This window comes from the organism of the source record quoted next, unplaced genomic scaffold (genome assembly GCF_019419815.1).
Source record: "Pyrus x bretschneideri cultivar Hongxiangsu unplaced genomic scaffold, Pyrus_bretschneideri_v1 Contig20, whole genome shotgun sequence".
Taxonomy (NCBI): Eukaryota; Viridiplantae; Streptophyta; class Magnoliopsida; order Rosales; family Rosaceae; genus Pyrus; species Pyrus x bretschneideri.
The window spans coordinates 4,368,474-4,386,607 of record NW_025999502.1 but is presented as its reverse complement, the minus strand read 5'-3'; the positions used below and the strand labels follow the sequence as shown (position 1 = coordinate 4,386,607).

At 36.4% G+C, this 18,134-nt stretch overlaps 1 protein-coding gene across 3 annotated transcripts; it reads left to right on the top strand.

Moving 5' to 3' along the window:
• Positions 1-7,407: 7,407 nt before the first annotated feature.
• On the top strand, positions 7,408-16,566 carry LOC103930837 (protein TOPLESS). Of its 3 annotated transcripts, none has more exons than XM_048583920.1 (27): positions 7,408-7,582; positions 8,002-8,017; positions 8,053-8,139; positions 8,266-8,445; positions 8,561-8,674; positions 8,761-8,919; positions 9,407-9,584; positions 9,680-9,806; positions 9,970-10,079; positions 10,179-10,344; positions 10,482-10,591; positions 10,706-10,957; positions 11,053-11,148; positions 11,230-11,325; positions 11,441-11,568; positions 11,672-11,906; positions 11,988-12,152; positions 12,238-12,339; positions 12,541-12,687; positions 13,263-13,373; positions 13,479-13,658; positions 13,738-13,866; positions 13,949-14,044; positions 14,527-14,715; positions 14,806-14,972; positions 15,945-16,216; positions 16,348-16,566. In XM_048583920.1, the coding sequence occupies exons 3-26, from the start codon at positions 8,060-8,062 to the stop codon at positions 16,150-16,152; spliced, it is 3,525 nt and encodes a 1,174-aa protein (XP_048439877.1). In that variant the 5' UTR covers positions 7,408-7,582; positions 8,002-8,017; positions 8,053-8,059; the 3' UTR covers positions 16,153-16,216; positions 16,348-16,566. The 3 variants fall into 3 exon arrangements, with proteins under 3 accessions (XP_048439877.1, XP_048439876.1, XP_009338495.1); XM_009340220.3 differs by having other exon boundaries at positions 7,409-7,582; positions 8,002-8,139; positions 10,706-10,775; positions 10,884-10,957; XM_048583919.1 differs by having other exon boundaries at positions 8,002-8,139.
• Positions 16,567-18,134: the final 1,568 nt, after the last annotated feature.

Sequence of the window (18,134 nt, the reverse complement as noted above, 5' to 3'; positions counted from 1 at the left end):
AGTTTGGGTTCTCTGTGATTGAGGAGTTATATTGTATTTCTAGTGGGTTTGTAACTATATATGAAGCTCTTGTGTTTTTTTTTTTAAAGTGTGCAGCCTCTTTGATTTTATATTTAGCATGTCTTCCCTATGCGTGTTCTTGATCGTTTTTAATAAATTTTTGTTTGATCTAAAGAAAGTGTTAGAACCTTTTTTATTTATTTATTTATTTATTAATATTACTTCTAGCAATGATACGAGGGTTCATGGTGGAAAAAAGTTTTTCCATCACTGGTATTGCAACTCTTTCCTCTTTATCTCTCGAACGTAAGAAGAGTTCCATGATTTTTAGAGTGACTACATTGTAGGGCCATTTAACATTTCGGGAGCCTTATACGAATTTTATAAAGTGATCCTTCTTAAGTAGACTTTCAAGCAAATATTTATTTCGAACAATGTATTCATTGCAAAATTCAAGAGTCAAAATTCCAACTTAATGAAAGCCAACATCTCGCTCCAACTATTGAATAGTCTCACTAGTTGGGATTTTTCTTTCCTTCAACTGCCCTAAAATTAGATTTTGGTTGCATCCGTGTAAAAAAGAAAGCATGCAAGACTAAAAGAGAGAGGTACGGAATGACGCTTGTTTTTGTGGGAGGAAGTAACATACAAATTAATTTTTTTACCTTTAACTTTTAATTGTTAGAGAAAATTGAAAAATTAATATAATAATTATAGCCTTCACTTAATTTATACTAGCATTTACCTACACACTTTGTGTGTGAATATTTTTTTTTAGAAAATGAGAGAGAGAGAGAGAGAGAGAAGATGGGAGGGAGGTGTCACATTCTGGCCCGGGCCCCTACCAGACCTCAGGCTCAACTCCACCGTAGCATGATATTGTCCGTTTTGGGCCCTGACCACGCCCTCACGGTTTTATTTATGGGGAACTCACACGAGAACTTCCCAGTGGGTCACCTATCATGGGATTCCTCTCGCGCAAACTCGCTTAACTTCGGAGTTCCTACGGAACCCGAAGCCAGTGAGCTCCCAAAATGCCTTGTGCTAGGTAGAGATAGGAATATGCACATAAGGCTTACATGATCCACTTCCTTGGACGATGTGGGATGTTACAGAGGAGTGGGAGGTTTTTGTTTTTGGTTTTTTTTTTTTTTTTTTAATTTTAAATATTAGAGATATTTTAACATCACTTGTAGGTGAGGTTTCCATAAAAAAAAAAGTAAAATTTTAACATGTGAAATTACATTATTGCCCATCATTTTTTTGTGTGATTGAAGATTAAGTTGTTTTTTCATCATCTTTTAGTTGACAAAAAATGTTTCATTAATTAGTGGAGATCATGAAATGTATTGACTAAAAATAAATAAATCAAATTTATCACATGAAAATTGAATACTTTTTTATGAGAAAATATATATTTGTAGTACATATAGAAGTATAAAAAGATTTAGGGGCCTCTCAGAAATCGAGCCCAATGCCGATACACCTTTTGCACGCCTCTACTCGAGCCATTACCATAATATACTCTTTTTATGACGCATTTACGTACCCGTAATCAGAATCAAAATGTGAAATTGAATTCTGATTACGGACTACTTCAGTGTTTATTAAATATGGAGGAATTGAAAAAGTGGCGGGACTCACAAAAAATTTGGAATTCAATTCTTTCGTTTGAAGGAATTGGACTTCTGAAATCTATGAGGTATTTCAATTCCGCCTGCTATGGGGAATTCGGAATACAAATTTTCTACCACTTATATCCTCACTTTATTTTTAAAATTCTAGCACTACCCTTTGCATTAACACAGAAGATCCACTTGCCGTTGTCCAACGATAATGTCCATTGCTACTCCCTCCTCCAACACCGCAACCACCCATGCCCAGGGACACAACCCAAACCCACTACTCCCAGTTTCCGCCATATCTCTATGTTTCCCCAAGAAAATTTTGAAATCTAAATGCACTGGGTGAGAGAGAGAGAGAGAGAGAGAGAGAGAGAGAGAATAAGAAGAAGAGAAAGAGGGAATGAGGGACTTACAATGGAGTTTATTTGCCATCAAATGCTCAAGACTTGAAATAAATAAACTTGAATTATAATGGAATGGATTGAGATAGTCAGAGGTGGCGGTGAGGAGTGGGTTCTTCGGGAAGAGAAAGATAAGATTGGTTTGGGGTTGAGTTATTTTTTATTAAATAAATATATATTCATTTTTTTATGAATTATTATATAAAATTTTGTTATATAGATTTTGAATAAGGGCATTTTTGTAATCATATTGAATTATATTCAGATTCTAGTGAATTAGTAAACACTTAAATGGAATCGGTATTTTTTTTACTCCGATTCCAGAAAATTTAAGTAAACAGCTTTAACAGAAATCCAATTCCAACTCCTTCCCATTCCAACTCTTCCTCAATTCAATTCCTCTCATTTTGATTACGGATTAGTAAACAAGCCATTAATAGAAATAATTAGAGCTACCATTACAAGTAGGTCTGATTCACTTTCTAATAAAAATGTTGCACAATGTGGTTTCTTTTGACATTTTTCATTTGGGGAAAGAGGGAAGGAATATGATGCTCCATAGTCAATAACGTGACCTGTGGTGGATTATGACACTTCTACCTCCTTAGGGTTTACGTTCGCATATGTCTCTGCATAACGCACAAGAAAACCTAATATTCTTTTACTTTTGGCAAAACATGGTAATATTTTATTATTCTTTTAATAAACCTTCCTGGGCATGTGACCTGAGGCTTAAAGGAGAGTAGTCATTATCCAACTAACTAATGAAAAAAATAAGATTAAAAGAAGAAGAAAAAAAAGTTTGAAAAAGTCATTTCTTCCATCTTTTTCAGTAAAAGACGGGTTGATGGTTTCGTTACGTTAATTTATTTTTTTAAAGGTAAAAAACATTTACAGATGTATTTTAATCTCTTTCAAATCATTATTGTATGATTTACTAATGTAAAAAAATCAAATTCAAAAAATACCATGTTAAATACAAATCTAAAATTCGTCTTCTGATCACTAGTCTGTGTGTTGGATTGAAAAAGTCATTGATAGAGTGGAGGAGGAACATCACTTTCCCCATAAAAGGGGGCCCACTGGGGCTACTGTCACTGACTACTGACCTCTAAAAAAAAAGATAAGATTTTCTCTCGTTCTCTTTTTATCCTTTTTTATTCCTTATCTTACATTCTTTTATTTTATCTTTTTTTTGTTATAAAAAATTAATAAAAGATGTTAACGTGATTTAACCGTAGCTGTTCAAATAGAAAAGAAAGGAAAAAGAGAAAAAAAGAAAGAAAGAGAATCTTACTTCCTAAAGGAAAGAGGAAGGCACAAGACAGAGAAGAGATCATGGATGAAGGAACCAATGTGAATAAATCGTTTCTCATTTTCTCCTGATATTTTGATGAAATTGGGATCTGGTGATCCAACTGGCTTGACAACCGTTGCTAGTTTTCTGTATAAAATATGCATCCCACTAGGGGAAAGTGACATGTCGCCAAACCCTTGTCAGATAGGCTACGTGAAAGCCACTACTCGTAGATAGGGCTCTTTTGGCATCAATATTTCTAGGGTTTCATTAGGTTTTTCATTTCCTTGCCGGATGGATGCCTCTTTGCACACAATCATATGTTAATCCTTTATCATGTGTCACGTAATAATAGACAATCATGTGTTGTAATTGTACACCACAAGATAGACATATAAATAATTATATACAATTCATTTGTATATTTGTATACAAGATCAAAGTCGGTTTATTGATTTTTGAGGCTTAGAGCAAACGCCAAATTAAGGGCCCTAGTATGTCTTTTGTTAAGAAAAAAATTGTTTTATTATTAATATGTTTGCATACTTTTTTTTTTTCTTTCGTACAACGATATTGGGACATTAGTGATTGAAATTGAAACATCTACATTACAAGTAAAGAAAAAAACACTAGATCATAGTAGCTACACATGGGAGGCTCAACAACATTGAATTCGTCCGCATATGAAATCTAAAAGTTGGAATTCTGAATTTCATATAAAGTTTATGCATGTGTTCTTAATTTATTTTTACATGGACACAAGAACGCCGATTAACCACGGTCATATGGATTAATTTAATATGATTAAATGAAATCCAACTTTCTGCAATAGTATCAACTCATAGAAATTTGTCACATGTACATTTTTTAGGAAAAATAAATTCTCTTTTGTAGTTGGAGTTAATATTCCAATTGTTGTCATGCATAGTTGACATGTAGTTAGTATGAAGAAATACACACAATAATCTCCTCAAATCATATTCGTCGACCTAAAATCTTCCATTTATATGAGGATAAAAATACCTAGATTCAAGTCCTAATAGCATATGCTTCATCAATTGTCACATGATCGTTTTACTTTCAGGATCCAAAGTTACAAAGTAAAAATTCCTAGCGGTCTGGAGAGAAGAATAACAAGGAAAAATCCTTCGTTGTCGGCTCTTGCCTTTGAGCTTGTCTCTAGGAATCATTGTAGTCGTCATTTGGCCCATGCATGAGAGAGATTTTTTAGTGTAATAGAAATACAGGTGGTGTTATTATACAAATGGTGGGATACGCGTGTTAAAAAAATTAATAAATTAAAAAATAAAATTTTCCACCCCCTTATAAAAAAAAACACATAATGTACTATTCGTATTCTGATCACAATAAAAATTTCTCCATGCACGCAACCAACATAAGATTTGGGCTCTAACTATAGTATTTGATATGGGTGTGGATCGGATTCCGTTGAGTTCAAATTTAGCCAGTATAAAATTATGAGTTTAGCCAATACGACACACTATGACGCCCTTTGGGTTTTTTATTTTTTAAATAAGAGCTAGAAACTCACTAGGAATTTACTGGCTCTAAAATTTTCCTTTAGAAGAGTTCTTTCATTTTAGTTTTCAAGTTGGTGTGTTGGATTTCATTTTCAACTCGATGCTTTGGGGTCATGGTTGTGGTTAGGTAATGCAGTTAGACACATGGGTATCATATTTCCTGTCCCAGTATGATTTGAGAGTTTTTGTTCCCAGACGATATCTGTGAAATATGAGATTTAGCGATTATATTATTTTGTGTAATCTTATGGTTCTTCGTGGAGCTCGACTTTCGACGAAGTGTTTGAGTGTGCTCATTACTCTGCAATTGGTCATACTTTATTGCAACGGTGTGTTGAAGCCATTTCTCATTATATTTTAGTGATTTCATATGTATACGGTGTGCCTTTTAATTTCAAAATTGTACTTTATTAATTTTTTTTTTTACTCATCTTTAACCTTACTTTTATATTTCATTTTGTCGTTTTCCTCCACATGAAATATTTTATTATAAAACAAAATGGGGCCTAATTTGTTTATGGGTGGTGCTATCCACACATTCGTTTTTATTTTTCTCACACCATTCTCAATTTTTAGCCGTCGGATCAAATGAATTGAAAAAGATATACGGACAAAAATGAACAAGGGTGTGCAAGAGATAAACAAAGGTATGTAAATAGCATCACCCCTATTCATGTTGAAGTAGGCAATATTACCTACTTTGAAGAGTATGAAAAACAAATTTGCCTACTCAATTGCCTACAACATTGACACTACTTTTCGCTTCAATGACTCATCAAAACGAGTGTGTCTGCTCAATTGCATATACCATTGAAGTGTTATGAGAGTGTGAGAGGTGTATTATTACTTTGTCGATATGTGAATTTTTAACTTAAAAATAAATAAATTTAAGGAATTGAGAAAGCCACAATAGCATTGCATATGTTAGCAAATTGACAGAATGTTATCTACCTTCCCCACTTACCCACCCATTTGACGTCTCCACTCATCAACACTAAACACAAAGCTTTTAATGCCGTACAAAACTGACTATTATAATATATTCTCCATAGTTTTCTTCTGCCCCCTAAAGGATAACCCAATTAGCTAGAATTTTTGGTCCATTGGGTTGAAAATTTGGGAAGGTAGCTATCATTCTTCATTAACATTTCCTAAAGAATAATGCTTGGTGGGTCAATTTTTTAGACTAATTATAAATTATGTGATGTATTACAAAAAAACTGAGCACGTTAATTAATAAATAAATAATAAAAAAACTATCTATTAGACCATCTTCAATGGTTGGGCTAAAAGTCAAATATTTTATCTTGAAAATTTAGTTTTTAGCCTAGAAACAACTTTTCTGCTCTAATCGCTCTAACCTAAAATTTTAGCCCCGGATTATTAAAGAATGAACTTAGGCTATTTTTTTTGTTAAATTAAATTTAAAAAAAAAATAAATATGTAGACTATCGTAAATTAATTTTATGAACATTTTAATCTAAAAAAATTTAAATTCCGATAAATATTGGGTAGAGTCCACTCTGATTTCTGGGCTAAATTTTGGAGGGAATTTGGCCTTGGTTTAGCATTTAGCATTTAGCCCCAATTTTCCTCTTGAGTTGGAGTGGGTTTGGGGAGAAAATTTGGGAGATAATTTGGCTTTTAGCCTATGATTGAAGTTAGTCTTACCACATCATATAATTTATAAAACTTATTTTAAATAATTAGTCGGCCTCGTACTATATTTTTCTAAATAGAACCCAATTTGTGTCAGTGGTCCTGGTACTTCCGGAACCGATGAGATGGCCAAAAGTCACAAAACCCCACGTTACGACTCGATAACCACAGCTTTAACTAGATATCCAATATCCTCAAATAAATCCCTTCCCAAGTAATTTAAATGAATAATTGGCATAATAAATCTCAAACCTCATATCGCGAGCCAGTAAACGAAAACCACTTCGTGACTTTTAAAATATCATATCGCAATCATCACCTGTCTCACCGTATCACGTGATACACAATGTACTAAGTGTCCCAGTGGTATGCTTCGTAATATTTCACAAAATCTGGGGTCGAACTTTTGTGGAACAGTCCAAGGGAGCTTGTCGTTTGTTAAGGGGATCTGAGGGTGGTGAATTTCGCTTTCCAAGTTCAGTTCCCATCCTTTTCAGGTTAGCATCAGGTTAATTTCAGCCGTTTATCTTTTCAGAAATATCAATGTCAATCTTGTTTGATACATCCAGCGGCATGAGGTACGGGTGCACAATTGTCTGCGATGTACGGGATAACTGCTCTAGGTCTTGTTCAACTCTTCAGCTGAAGGACAGTGTCAGCTACAGATTCCGCTCCGATGGGCTCGACAAACGTAGCCGGCCAAGTGGGGCCCACCTCCATTCGCACCTACGCATAAGCCATAGTGCAGATCATAGGTCCCTATCACAGGCTACGATAACCTATTGCTTCATAAGTCGAGGATGGATGATAAGTGGACTGACTTATCATCCTGTTTACATGTCGCCTCGCCCCCTATAAAATCACCCATTTCCGCAAGTTCAATGTCCTCTTTTCTCTCTGAAAAATATAAATACAAAAATTTTCTGGAGAGAGAGAAGGAGAGTTTGCTATAAGTTTCTGGAGAGAGAAAGCTTTCTCCGAGCTCTGTCTCTGTCTCTCTCTCTCTCTCTCTTCCTCTTCTGGATGTGTGGCTGTTTGTTCTGATTTGGTTTTCTCAAGGTGCGAGTTTCTCTCTCCTGAAATCTCTAACTTTTAATTTTTCTCTTGAAGTTTTTATTTTTATTTATTTTTTCTTTTGGGTTGTTAATTTTTTGGGGGTTTTCGAATTTTGGAAACCTTTTTCTTTTGCATCTTCGATTCTCACATGGGTCTTAAGAAAGCTGCTTTCTTTGCCTCTTTGATCCCTAAAAAAGTTAAAAAAAATTGTCCTTTTTTTTCCCTATATTTTACTTCAAACATCAGTGAAAATATGTGAAATTATTGGCAAAACTGGTGTTTTAGCTTTGTGATCTGGTTCTGGGTATGTTCCTTTTCAATTTTTTATTTTATTTTGTAATTTATTTTGATTTTTGAGCTGTCTAAGTTGACCCCTTTCATATGTATATGGTTTTTCTTAATAATATTTTCTATTTTTGCAGATCTAGTTATATTGTTGGTGATATTTCTGGTTCTGGAATCAAAGAGGGGGCGGTCAAGATGTCTTCTCTGAGTAGGGAGCTTGTGTTCCTGATCTTGCAGTTTCTCGATGAGGAAAAATTCAAAGAGACTGTTCACAAGTAGGGCTGACTTCTGTAATTTTAAATTAATTTTTTTAATTAATGTATTTTTTGTTGGCAGTAATTGCTGATGATGTACTGATATACTGCGTCATTAATTGCTTTTGTGATGTAAATACTAAATAGGCTAGAGCAGGAATCTGGGTTTTTCTTCAACATGAAGTATTTTGAGGATGAGGTGCATAATGGCAATTGGGATGAAGTTGAGAAGTACCTCTCCGGGTTCACTAAAGTGGACGATAACCGCTACTCCATGAAAATCTTTTTCGAGATAAGGAAGCAGAAGTATCTCGAGGCACTGGACAAGTAAGCTTACAATGTTTTGATGTCATTTCGTTGGTAACTTTCGCGGGTTGAATTTTATGATCGGTATTGAGGAATTATATGGTTGAATTGCATGTAATGTGACTGGACTTTGCAGGCATGATCGGTCCAAAGCCGTGGATATTCTAGTTAAGGATTTAAAGGTTTTTGCCACATTCAATGAAGAACTTTTCAAGGAAATCACTCAGCTCTTGACATTGGAGAACTTTAGGTATGAGAATTCCGTTATATGAATAAGGCCTTTATAGAAAACAGTTATACCAAATTTACTGAAAAATGGTCGCTTGCATTATATAGGGAGAATGAACAACTATCCAAGTATGGAGATACAAAGTCTGCCAGGGCAATCATGTTGGTTGAACTTAAGAAACTGATTGAAGCGAATCCCTTGTTCCGTGATAAATTGCAGTTTCCAAACCTTAAGAATTCGAGGCTACGGACTCTCATTAACCAAAGGTAATTACTCAGAAACCACAACCTTCAGTTATATAAGATTAGCTGTGCACTTCATTGGGACTTTGATATTGTTTCCACGTATGGAATGAGTGCTTTTGTCTCTCGTTGCATTCAGGATGAGAATTTCATCAAGTTGATAGCAGTAACTAATGAGTTTATTGTTTAAGTACGTTGTCTATGTGGCCAATCAAAAAGTTGGTTATGGCTTGAATTCTGTGGAAACAAAAAGAAGTCATTAGTATTCTTGCAATGCCTAAAAATGTGCCTGAATCTTAATTTAGCATATGGTTCGTTACTACATAGCAAAGGGGCCTGGTGACAGTCGTACATCACTGCTTGATTCCAGCGTCTGGTGTCAGGATTTTTTTTTTTTTTTTGTTGATGAACGGTGTCAGAAGTTTCCACACACCAGTAACTATTGTTTGTGCAAATTATGGCCTTTCTGGTTCTTTTGAGAGAGAACTAATTTTCCTTATGTAAATTCAAGCTTAAATTGGCAGCATCAACTTTGTAAGAATCCAAGGCCAAATCCTGATATAAAAACACTTTTTGTGGATCACTCATGTGGACAACCGAACGGTGCAAGGGCACCATCGCCTGCAAACAACCCACTGCTTGGGTCCTTGCCCAAAGCTGGAGGGTTTCCTCCGCTAGGTGCACATGGGGTAAGTAATCTAGCTTTAACTGTTCATACGCTAATGAAGTAGACACTTTGTTGTTATTAACTTTTTGTTGATGTGCTTGGCTTTTGCATTTTCAGCCTTTTCAACCTACACCAGCCCCGGTTCCAATTCCCCTTGCAGGTTGGATGTCTAATCCTTCCACAGTTACTCATCCAGCAGTTTCTGAAGGAGGAGGTATTGGTCTTGGTGGTCCATCAATAACAGGTAATGCATTTGTTAATACTCAATCTCTTAGTTTTCATTTATCATGATCCCGATAAGATGGTTCTTGATTGTGGTGTTTCGGGATCAATATAGTTTTTGATTGTGGTGCTTCATGATCCTGATAAGATGGATTTTGATAATGGTGTTTCATTACCTTGTATAGCTGCCTTGAAACATCCAAGGACTCCTCCAACTAATCCTTCTGTGGAGTACCCGTCTGGGGATTCTGATCATGTTTCTAAAAGAACAAGGCCGATGGGGCTTTCGACTGAAGTATGTACATACTTGTGAAGATCAACTTTTGAATGATGATCTCTATATTTGTCCTCATTTAGCTTTTATTTGTATTTGACAATTTGTTCTTTCGTGCAGGTTAATCTCCCTGTTAACATGTTGCCAGTAACATTTCAAGGGCACGGACATGGTCAAGCTTTGAATGCACCTGAGGACTTGCCTAAGAATGTCACACGGACTTTGAATCAGGGTTCATCACCCATGAGCATGGATTTTCATCCTTCACAGCAGACTTTGCTTCTTGGTTTGTATTTCCTAAGTAGCTACTTATATTTGTTTGTACACCTTCGGGCTCTACAGCTATGTTTGCTAATTGGGGTTTTCCCTTCTAGTCTTGGTACTCATAATTGACTGTTGATTGTTTTCTATGTGATGCTTCAGTTGGTACCAATGTGGGGGACATTGGGCTGTGGGAAGTTGGATCTAGGGAGCGACTAGTTTTAAGGAACTTCAAAGTATGGGATCTTAGTTCATGCTCAATGCCCTTGCAGGTCTTTCCCTTTCTATACTGGTTCATATATGACAAAAAAAATTGTGTGCACTGTATTCTTTGTAAATGTATGAGTTGGTTGACTGAAAAGTAAATTTCTCTTCGTGAAATTCAGGCTGCTCTAGTTAAGGAACCTGGTGTGTCTGTTAACCGTGTGATTTGGAGCCCTGATGGTGCTTTATTTGGTAAGCTTGAGCATACTGAAGTAACTGTGGCAAATGTTTTATGGCTTTATAATTATTTAAGGACTGAATTAGATCCTAATTATTGTATCATTTACAATCCAATTACAGGTGTTGCTTACTCAAGGCATATTGTTCAAATATATTCATATCATGGGGGTGATGACGTACGACAACACCTAGAGGTATATACTGAAGATGCTGTTTCAATTTTTTCCACTTTTGTTTTGTTATCTATGAGTTTTCTGTACTAATGGTTACTCTGGAATTACTGTCATAGATTGATGCACATGTTGGTGGAGTAAATGATCTAGCTTTCTCCCATCCCAATAAGCAGCTTTGTGTGATTACCTGTGGGGATGACAAGACCATCAAGGTTCGTTCGTTGTCTAACATGTTTGCTTGTCTCATTGGAAGAGCGTTTTCTGTTTCTTGCTGAATTCCTTCATAAATTCAGGTGTGGGATGCTGCAACCGGTGCAAAACAATATACTTTTGAAGGTCACGAAGCTCCAGTTTATTCTGTCTGCCCACATTATAAGGAAAACATTCAGGTGTTGTGGTATTTTATTTTGTTTTTTCATTCTTACTAATTACACCTTGTGTTTCTGTCTCTGGTGCCTGTTTGTCCTTGTCCTTTGATACTCACTGTTTGCTGCTATGCTTCAGTTTATCTTTTCAACAGCACTGGATGGAAAGATAAAGGCTTGGTTGTATGACAATTTGGGATCTCGAGTTGATTATGATGCTCCTGGTCGCTGGTGCACAACCATGGCTTATAGTGCTGATGGTACAAGGTTAGTTTACTTAGCTCAGAGTTTCTTTTTTCCTTTTGCTGGATGGGCAAACTATATGGTTATTTATTTCCTTTTGTTGTTTTTCTTTGGCGGTGGGTTGCAGGCTATTTTCATGTGGGACAAGTAAAGATGGTGAGTCACATATTGTTGAATGGAATGAAAGTGAAGGCGCTGTGAAGAGGACCTATCATGGCTTTCGCAAGCGTTCTTTAGGTGTTGTGCAATTTGATACTACTAAAAACCGGTTTTTGGCTGCTGGTGATGATTTTTCAATTAAATTTTGGGACATGGACAACACTCAACTTATGACAACTGTTGATGCTGATGGAGGCCTCCCAGTAGGTTCATTCCCTTTAAGTAAATTAAACTAATAGAATCTAAAATACCAGCTGCTCATCTTTACTCTTCCTAATTCCTAGGGAAGCCCTCGTATCCGCTTTAACAAGGATGGCACTCTCTTGGCTGTTTCTGCCAACGAGAATGGGATTAAGATTTTGGCAAATGCAGATGGAATGCGGTTGTTGCGAACATTTGAGAATCATCTTTCTTACGAGGCGTCGAGGACCTCTGAAGTTGTGATGAAGGTATTTTAATTAATTTTGCCTACCTACATTTAATTAAGCTTATCCTTTATTAACTTAAGCATGCCTAACACTCAACCTCTTTCAGCCTGCAATAACCCCAATTCAAGTTGCTGCTGCTGCTGCGGCAGCGGCTAGCAGTGCTGGACTGGCTGAACGAAGTGCAGCTGCAGCTGCTCTTTCTGGAATGGTTCGTTGTATATCCTTATTTTTTTTTTGCGTTGATTGGACTGTCATTATTTTGCTTGTTTCTAACTGCATTTTGATCTGCAATTACTCTCTCATGGTCATTTGTTGTTCTTAAGTCGGACTTCTTTTATTATATGTAAGTTAGAGTTTAAAATTACCTACAGTTATGATTCTTTTAATTATTCAAACATATTTATACCAGAATGGGGATGCTCGGAACTTGGGGGATGTGAAACCTAGAATAGCTGAAGAATCCAATGACAAATCAAAGATTTGGAAGCTCACTGAAATCAGTGAACCATCCCAATGCCGTTCCTTGAGGCTACCTGAAAACATGAGAGTAACCAAGGTATGATATTGCTAATTGCCTGGATTCTTGGAAAATTAATGTCTATTGATGGATTTGTTTGTTCCTGGTCTGGTTAATCCTTCTCATGGTACTTTATAAATACTTCCTTGTGTTCTACAACTTACGGTATAAATCTGTATGTTGTGGTCTTGGAGCATTTACTAAATGGTACAAGTTAATGTATGTGTTCATCAACAAAAATATTATGACCTTTTTCTTGGCCCTGACCCTGCTTCTCGAAATGAGTGATTATTTCCGTTCATAGTAGTTTTTATATGAAACAAATAATATTTTGTTTTCAGAATGGTGCTTCACATGATTTCATTCTTCAAAAATAGAAATTGAAATAGACAACTTATGCAGCAGCAACAACTGAGTTATAACTTACATATGGCTTTTTGTTAATCTCTCTTTATCATTCAATATGACATGAATGCTTTCCATTACCTATATTAATTACAGGTTGTTCCAAATAGTTTGATTCGTTGCATTTTTACCTGGTATATTTTGAGTGAACTAAGAGATAATTTCTTTCTTGGTGCCGTATCAATGTGATGAATCCTTGATTTTTACAGATTTCGAGGTTAATCTATACCAACTCAGGAAGTGCAATTTTGGCATTAGCATCAAACGCCATCCATTTGTTATGGAAATGGCAGAGGAGTGAGCGTAACTCTACTAGCAAGGTGTGTAAATGCTTAGTAGTAGTTTCCATCAATCATTTGTAGTTCTTTCATCATAAATTTGATAGGCGAGTCTCATAATGGCAAAACAATTTTTATACCCTGCAGGCAACTGCTAGTGTTTCACCTCAACTGTGGCAACCCACAAGTGGCATTTTAATGACCAATGATATTACTGACACAAGTCCTGAAGAAGCTGTTCCTTGCTTCGCTTTGTCCAAGAATGATTCTTATGTAATGTCAGCATCTGGTGGAAAGATTTCCCTGTTCAATATGATGACATTTAAGGTAACACGTAATAGATAGCCATCTTTTTTCCCTCGTTCCATTTTTCATCTGGCTAATCACAACTTGTTGGCGAGTGCAGACAATGACAACTTTCATGCCTCCACCACCTGCCGCAACATTTCTTGCTTTCCATCCTCAAGATAACAATATTATAGCTATTGGAATGGATGATTCTACAATTCAGATATATAATGTCCGCGTAGATGAGGTACAATGACATGCGTATGCAATTTGTCTTAAAACTTACTGTTTGAGATGGTTATTAATTTGTTGTAATTTTCTTGATGCAGGTTAAGAGCAAGCTTAAAGGTCACTCTAAAAGGATAACTGGCCTGGCATTTTCTCATGTACTGAATGTGCTAGTTTCATCAGGAGCTGATGCACAGGTATTAGAACTCATCAACTTTGGTGTCATGAATTAATATTCCATATTTAGTTGTCCTCCCTGGTACACTGAAACTGAATCTGACTCCCAAATACCTTTCCTCGACAAGTATGCTCTAACTGAAGTAAGAAAATTACTAGAGGCATTGAAAAAACAACTGTTTGTGTATTTTACTTGCAAATTTATGGCCTTTAATTACAACTCATATCTTAGAGAATAACAGTGTTCTAGTTTCTGATCCAACATGCATTCATTTTACCTTTTCAAACTTTTTCCAGCGACTCGCAACTTTTCTCTTTAAAGAATTAATTCAATTGTCAAATTTGGAATTATTTTTCTCTTTGAAGAATTAATTCAATTGTTAAATTTGGAATCGCGCAACACAAGCATTTCTGTAAATGTAATTGTCCTCGTGAAAAAAATACTGAAATCACTAATGTTCGTTGGGGTATTCTTTTTTTTTTTTTCCACTCCTTTCTTCAGCTTTGCGTATGGAGCTCTGATGGATGGGAGAAGCTGAAGTCCAGATTCTTGCAGCTTCCAGCTGGAAGAACGACAGCTTCCCTATCAGACACGCGTGTACAGTTTCATCACGATCAGCAACAGTTCTTGGTTGTTCACGAGACTCAACTTGCCATATATGAAACAACAAAACTAGAAATTGTCAAGCAGGTAGATTTGTGTATAGGAGCATTGTTGTGAAGATTTATCGCCTCCCTAATAATTGTTTGTTTAAATTAAAAATTTTCTCCCTGGTTTTAGTGGGTCCCACGTGATTCTGCTGCACCAATCTCTCATGCAACATTCTCATGCGATAGCCAGCTTGTATATGCCAGCTTTTTAGATGCAACCGTTTGTGTGTTTAGTGCTGCAAATCTCAGACTACGGTGTCGTATTAATCCTTCTGCTTATCTTCCTGCTAATGTCAGGTAATTCCTCCTTCATTTCAATGATGCATTTCAAGTTTAAATTTGGATTGTACTTGTTCATTATCTCTTTCAAGTCCGGAATATGTTTGATTTTTATTTTGAGTGACAGTTTAAACAGAGTCTTCGTGTTAGGTTTTAAGTTACACTTTGAATTCTGGGTTATGTGCCCAGCCTCATGAGAGACCAAGCAAGTTGAGTATACTTACATTGGATGGACATAGATCTTCTTTTTCATTGCTGTCCATAGGAAGCTGTTGTCATCCTTGACCGTCATGGCAGTATGATCTAAAACCTAATAATCTTAATCAGCTGAACCTTCAGTGTATACATGTTATATGCACTATAATTTGAGAGATGGTCATAAACTAAACAATTTAACAAGATTCTTAATGCGCTATAAGTCCTGATCCATGTGATAAGAATAAGGATGCACCTGTCTGATTTATGCTATAACGTAATCTAGTGGTATAGCTAGAACTTTTACTTATAACGAATACGTAATTTTTTTTTAAAAAGTTGGCAATTTTAGCTACTTCTTCCTTAAAAACCCAACATTTGATGCTTATGGCCTAATAGAATAGGATTTATAATTCACTTATACTTGCCTTCACGGCTTATAAAAAAAATTGTACATTGGAGTGATGATCTCTGCATGCAGTCCAAGCAGAAAACGTTCTTTTCCAATCTAAATATGTGTACGATCGTTAACTACACGTGTGACAAAATTATAGTAAACTGCAGATAACTAGTAGTAATTGCAGCGCCTCTTTGATGACTTTTTATTGCCACTCTGAATAAGCAATCCTGCGCTCCTTTGTAAAAGAATGAAGGGAGATTAGCATTTTGAGAAGTGCATGATTACTGTTTTGGCGTGCAAATAACCCCTCCCAATAAAGTTACTAGTTAGGTAACACTAACTAGGTTTGTGATAGCTGTTGAAAATTCCAACCCTTTGCTTCCCCTGTGCTGCAGTTCTAACGTGCAGCCCCTCGTGATTGCGGCGCATCCACAAGAAGCAAATCAGTTTGCATTAGGACTATCGGATGGTGCTGTTCATGTCTTTGAGCCCCTTGAATCTGAAGGCAAATGGGGTGTGGCCCCACCAGTTGAAAATGGGTCAGCAAGCAGTGCGCCGGCTAATCAAGTTGGAGCTGCAGGGTCAGATCAAGCGCAGAGATAATCAAGTGGCTGGCAGAGCACAAGTTGTTTTACATGCTTTGCTTGCTGGCCTATTCCAAATACAGGTATGCTTTTACATTTGACTAGTTTTTATTTTCGATACGAGCAATATTTTTATTCGCTGATTTCTAGAGCAATCATTTGACACTTTATGCCTTTTTTTTTCTTAACACGTTTTCAATTTGCGTTATTGCAGTTGTGTTCTTCATGCAGTGTAATTTAAACGAGGAATGATGTGCAGATATGTAGATTTAACGAGTTGGTTCAGAATCTCAAGTAAGTTAAATGCAGGAGTATTAGCAGTGAAATGTATTTAAATTATGCGTTGGAAATGAAGAGTTTTACATTTCTTAGGTATGCTTTTCTTCCAAAGATGATCAGATCATGAATATAATTCTAGGTTTTTTATGTCAAATTGCGTTGCTGTCTCTTTCGTCATTTGTCTTTCCTCCGTCGTTAGTTGGATGTTAGACATAACCTGCAAGTCATTGTTTGGACAATAAGATTTCAGTTTCTCTATGTGCAAAATAGGGCGCAGCCTATGAATCTATGATAAAAGTTGTGTGACATCAGTGATAATTTTCATCCATGTTTTTCTGTGTTTGGGAGAGAATAAGGTGCACCGAGAAAAAACGACATAGAATGCGCATAAACTTGTACATGTACCAGGAATCACCGTCATAAAAAATGCTTACCCTCCTACGAGCGCTTCATTACCATGCTGGAAATTCAGTTTTTACAGGCACCACGAAGGATGTTTTTACAAAGTGAAGACAAGTATAAGGTCACAATTTGTACACAAGCTTTGTCAGACCCAAGACTCCATGCCGGAGGATAAATTTTTACAGGCACAAGTGCTGTTGAATAAGGATTTAGGGTGTAAGAATTTACTATTTTCTGGTTTTTTACGACTCAAGGGTGATTAGAATTAATTTGATGTCCCGTCGGCATCTTAGTGAGATGTATAGAACCGAAAGAAAGGCTATTCGGAAGTTTTTGTCGCGTTAGGTGCCTCAATGAGCGAGCATAGAGCGAGCATAGCCAACTCCCAAAGTCGACGAGCAGCACTAGTACGTTCCCACAAAGCATGCATGAGCTTGTGCAAGCAGCCCTACATACAGGAGTATGAAAGAGTGAGTCATAGGAAGGAGGGAGTCCAGAACCGCAGCACCGATGAAATATGGCGCCAACGGGACGGCAACGATGAGATTGTCACCAAGGACCCCCACAGTCGAGTGCCGCGAGTGCTGTTGTCTACATTTAGAGTACGTCTCCTTCCAACGAGTGTTTCCGAATGAGAAATTTTATTTGAACCCATCTAATCTCTTTCTACATCCAACTTACTCTCTACATCCATATTATTTTTAATTAAAGAATTAGTATATTTTTAAACTTAAATTTATTACCTAAAGTGGCTGTTTACCATAGTGGTGGAAAGGTGTTGTGCTATTGCATGACTCTGTGGGTTCGAACCCCATTAGTGGCTAATCTAACATTTAACTTACCAACAGAGCTTTTTGTTTTTCAAATTTCTCTCTGCAATTTTTTGCTGCATCTTATTTGATTTTTTGATAAAGTTTCAAATTTCTACTGGAGTTGCCTACAACGTTATAACATTTTCCATGGTGGCTGTTTTTCATTTATTTGTGTTTCAGTGTTTGTGTGTGTGTGTTTTGCTGCAATTATTTAATTTTATTTGATGAAAGAAATTCATCTAACCTGCACTAACCCAAGCAATTTCTCAGAAGGAAAACAAATGTCAATCAGAACTACAACAAATTTATAATATGAAGTTGAAGTGAAGGGTTTTGTATAGGAGGACAGACTAGCACGAAAACAACTTTCGCTTTCTGATATGCCAAAGCAAACTCCGTCAGATAAAGGACATGGAACATCGCCAAGCTTGACCTGAAAAAGATTCGAGTTAGGAAAATACTTGGATCGCAAGAAAACACCGACTAGTGAATTAGGGTTGACCAAGAT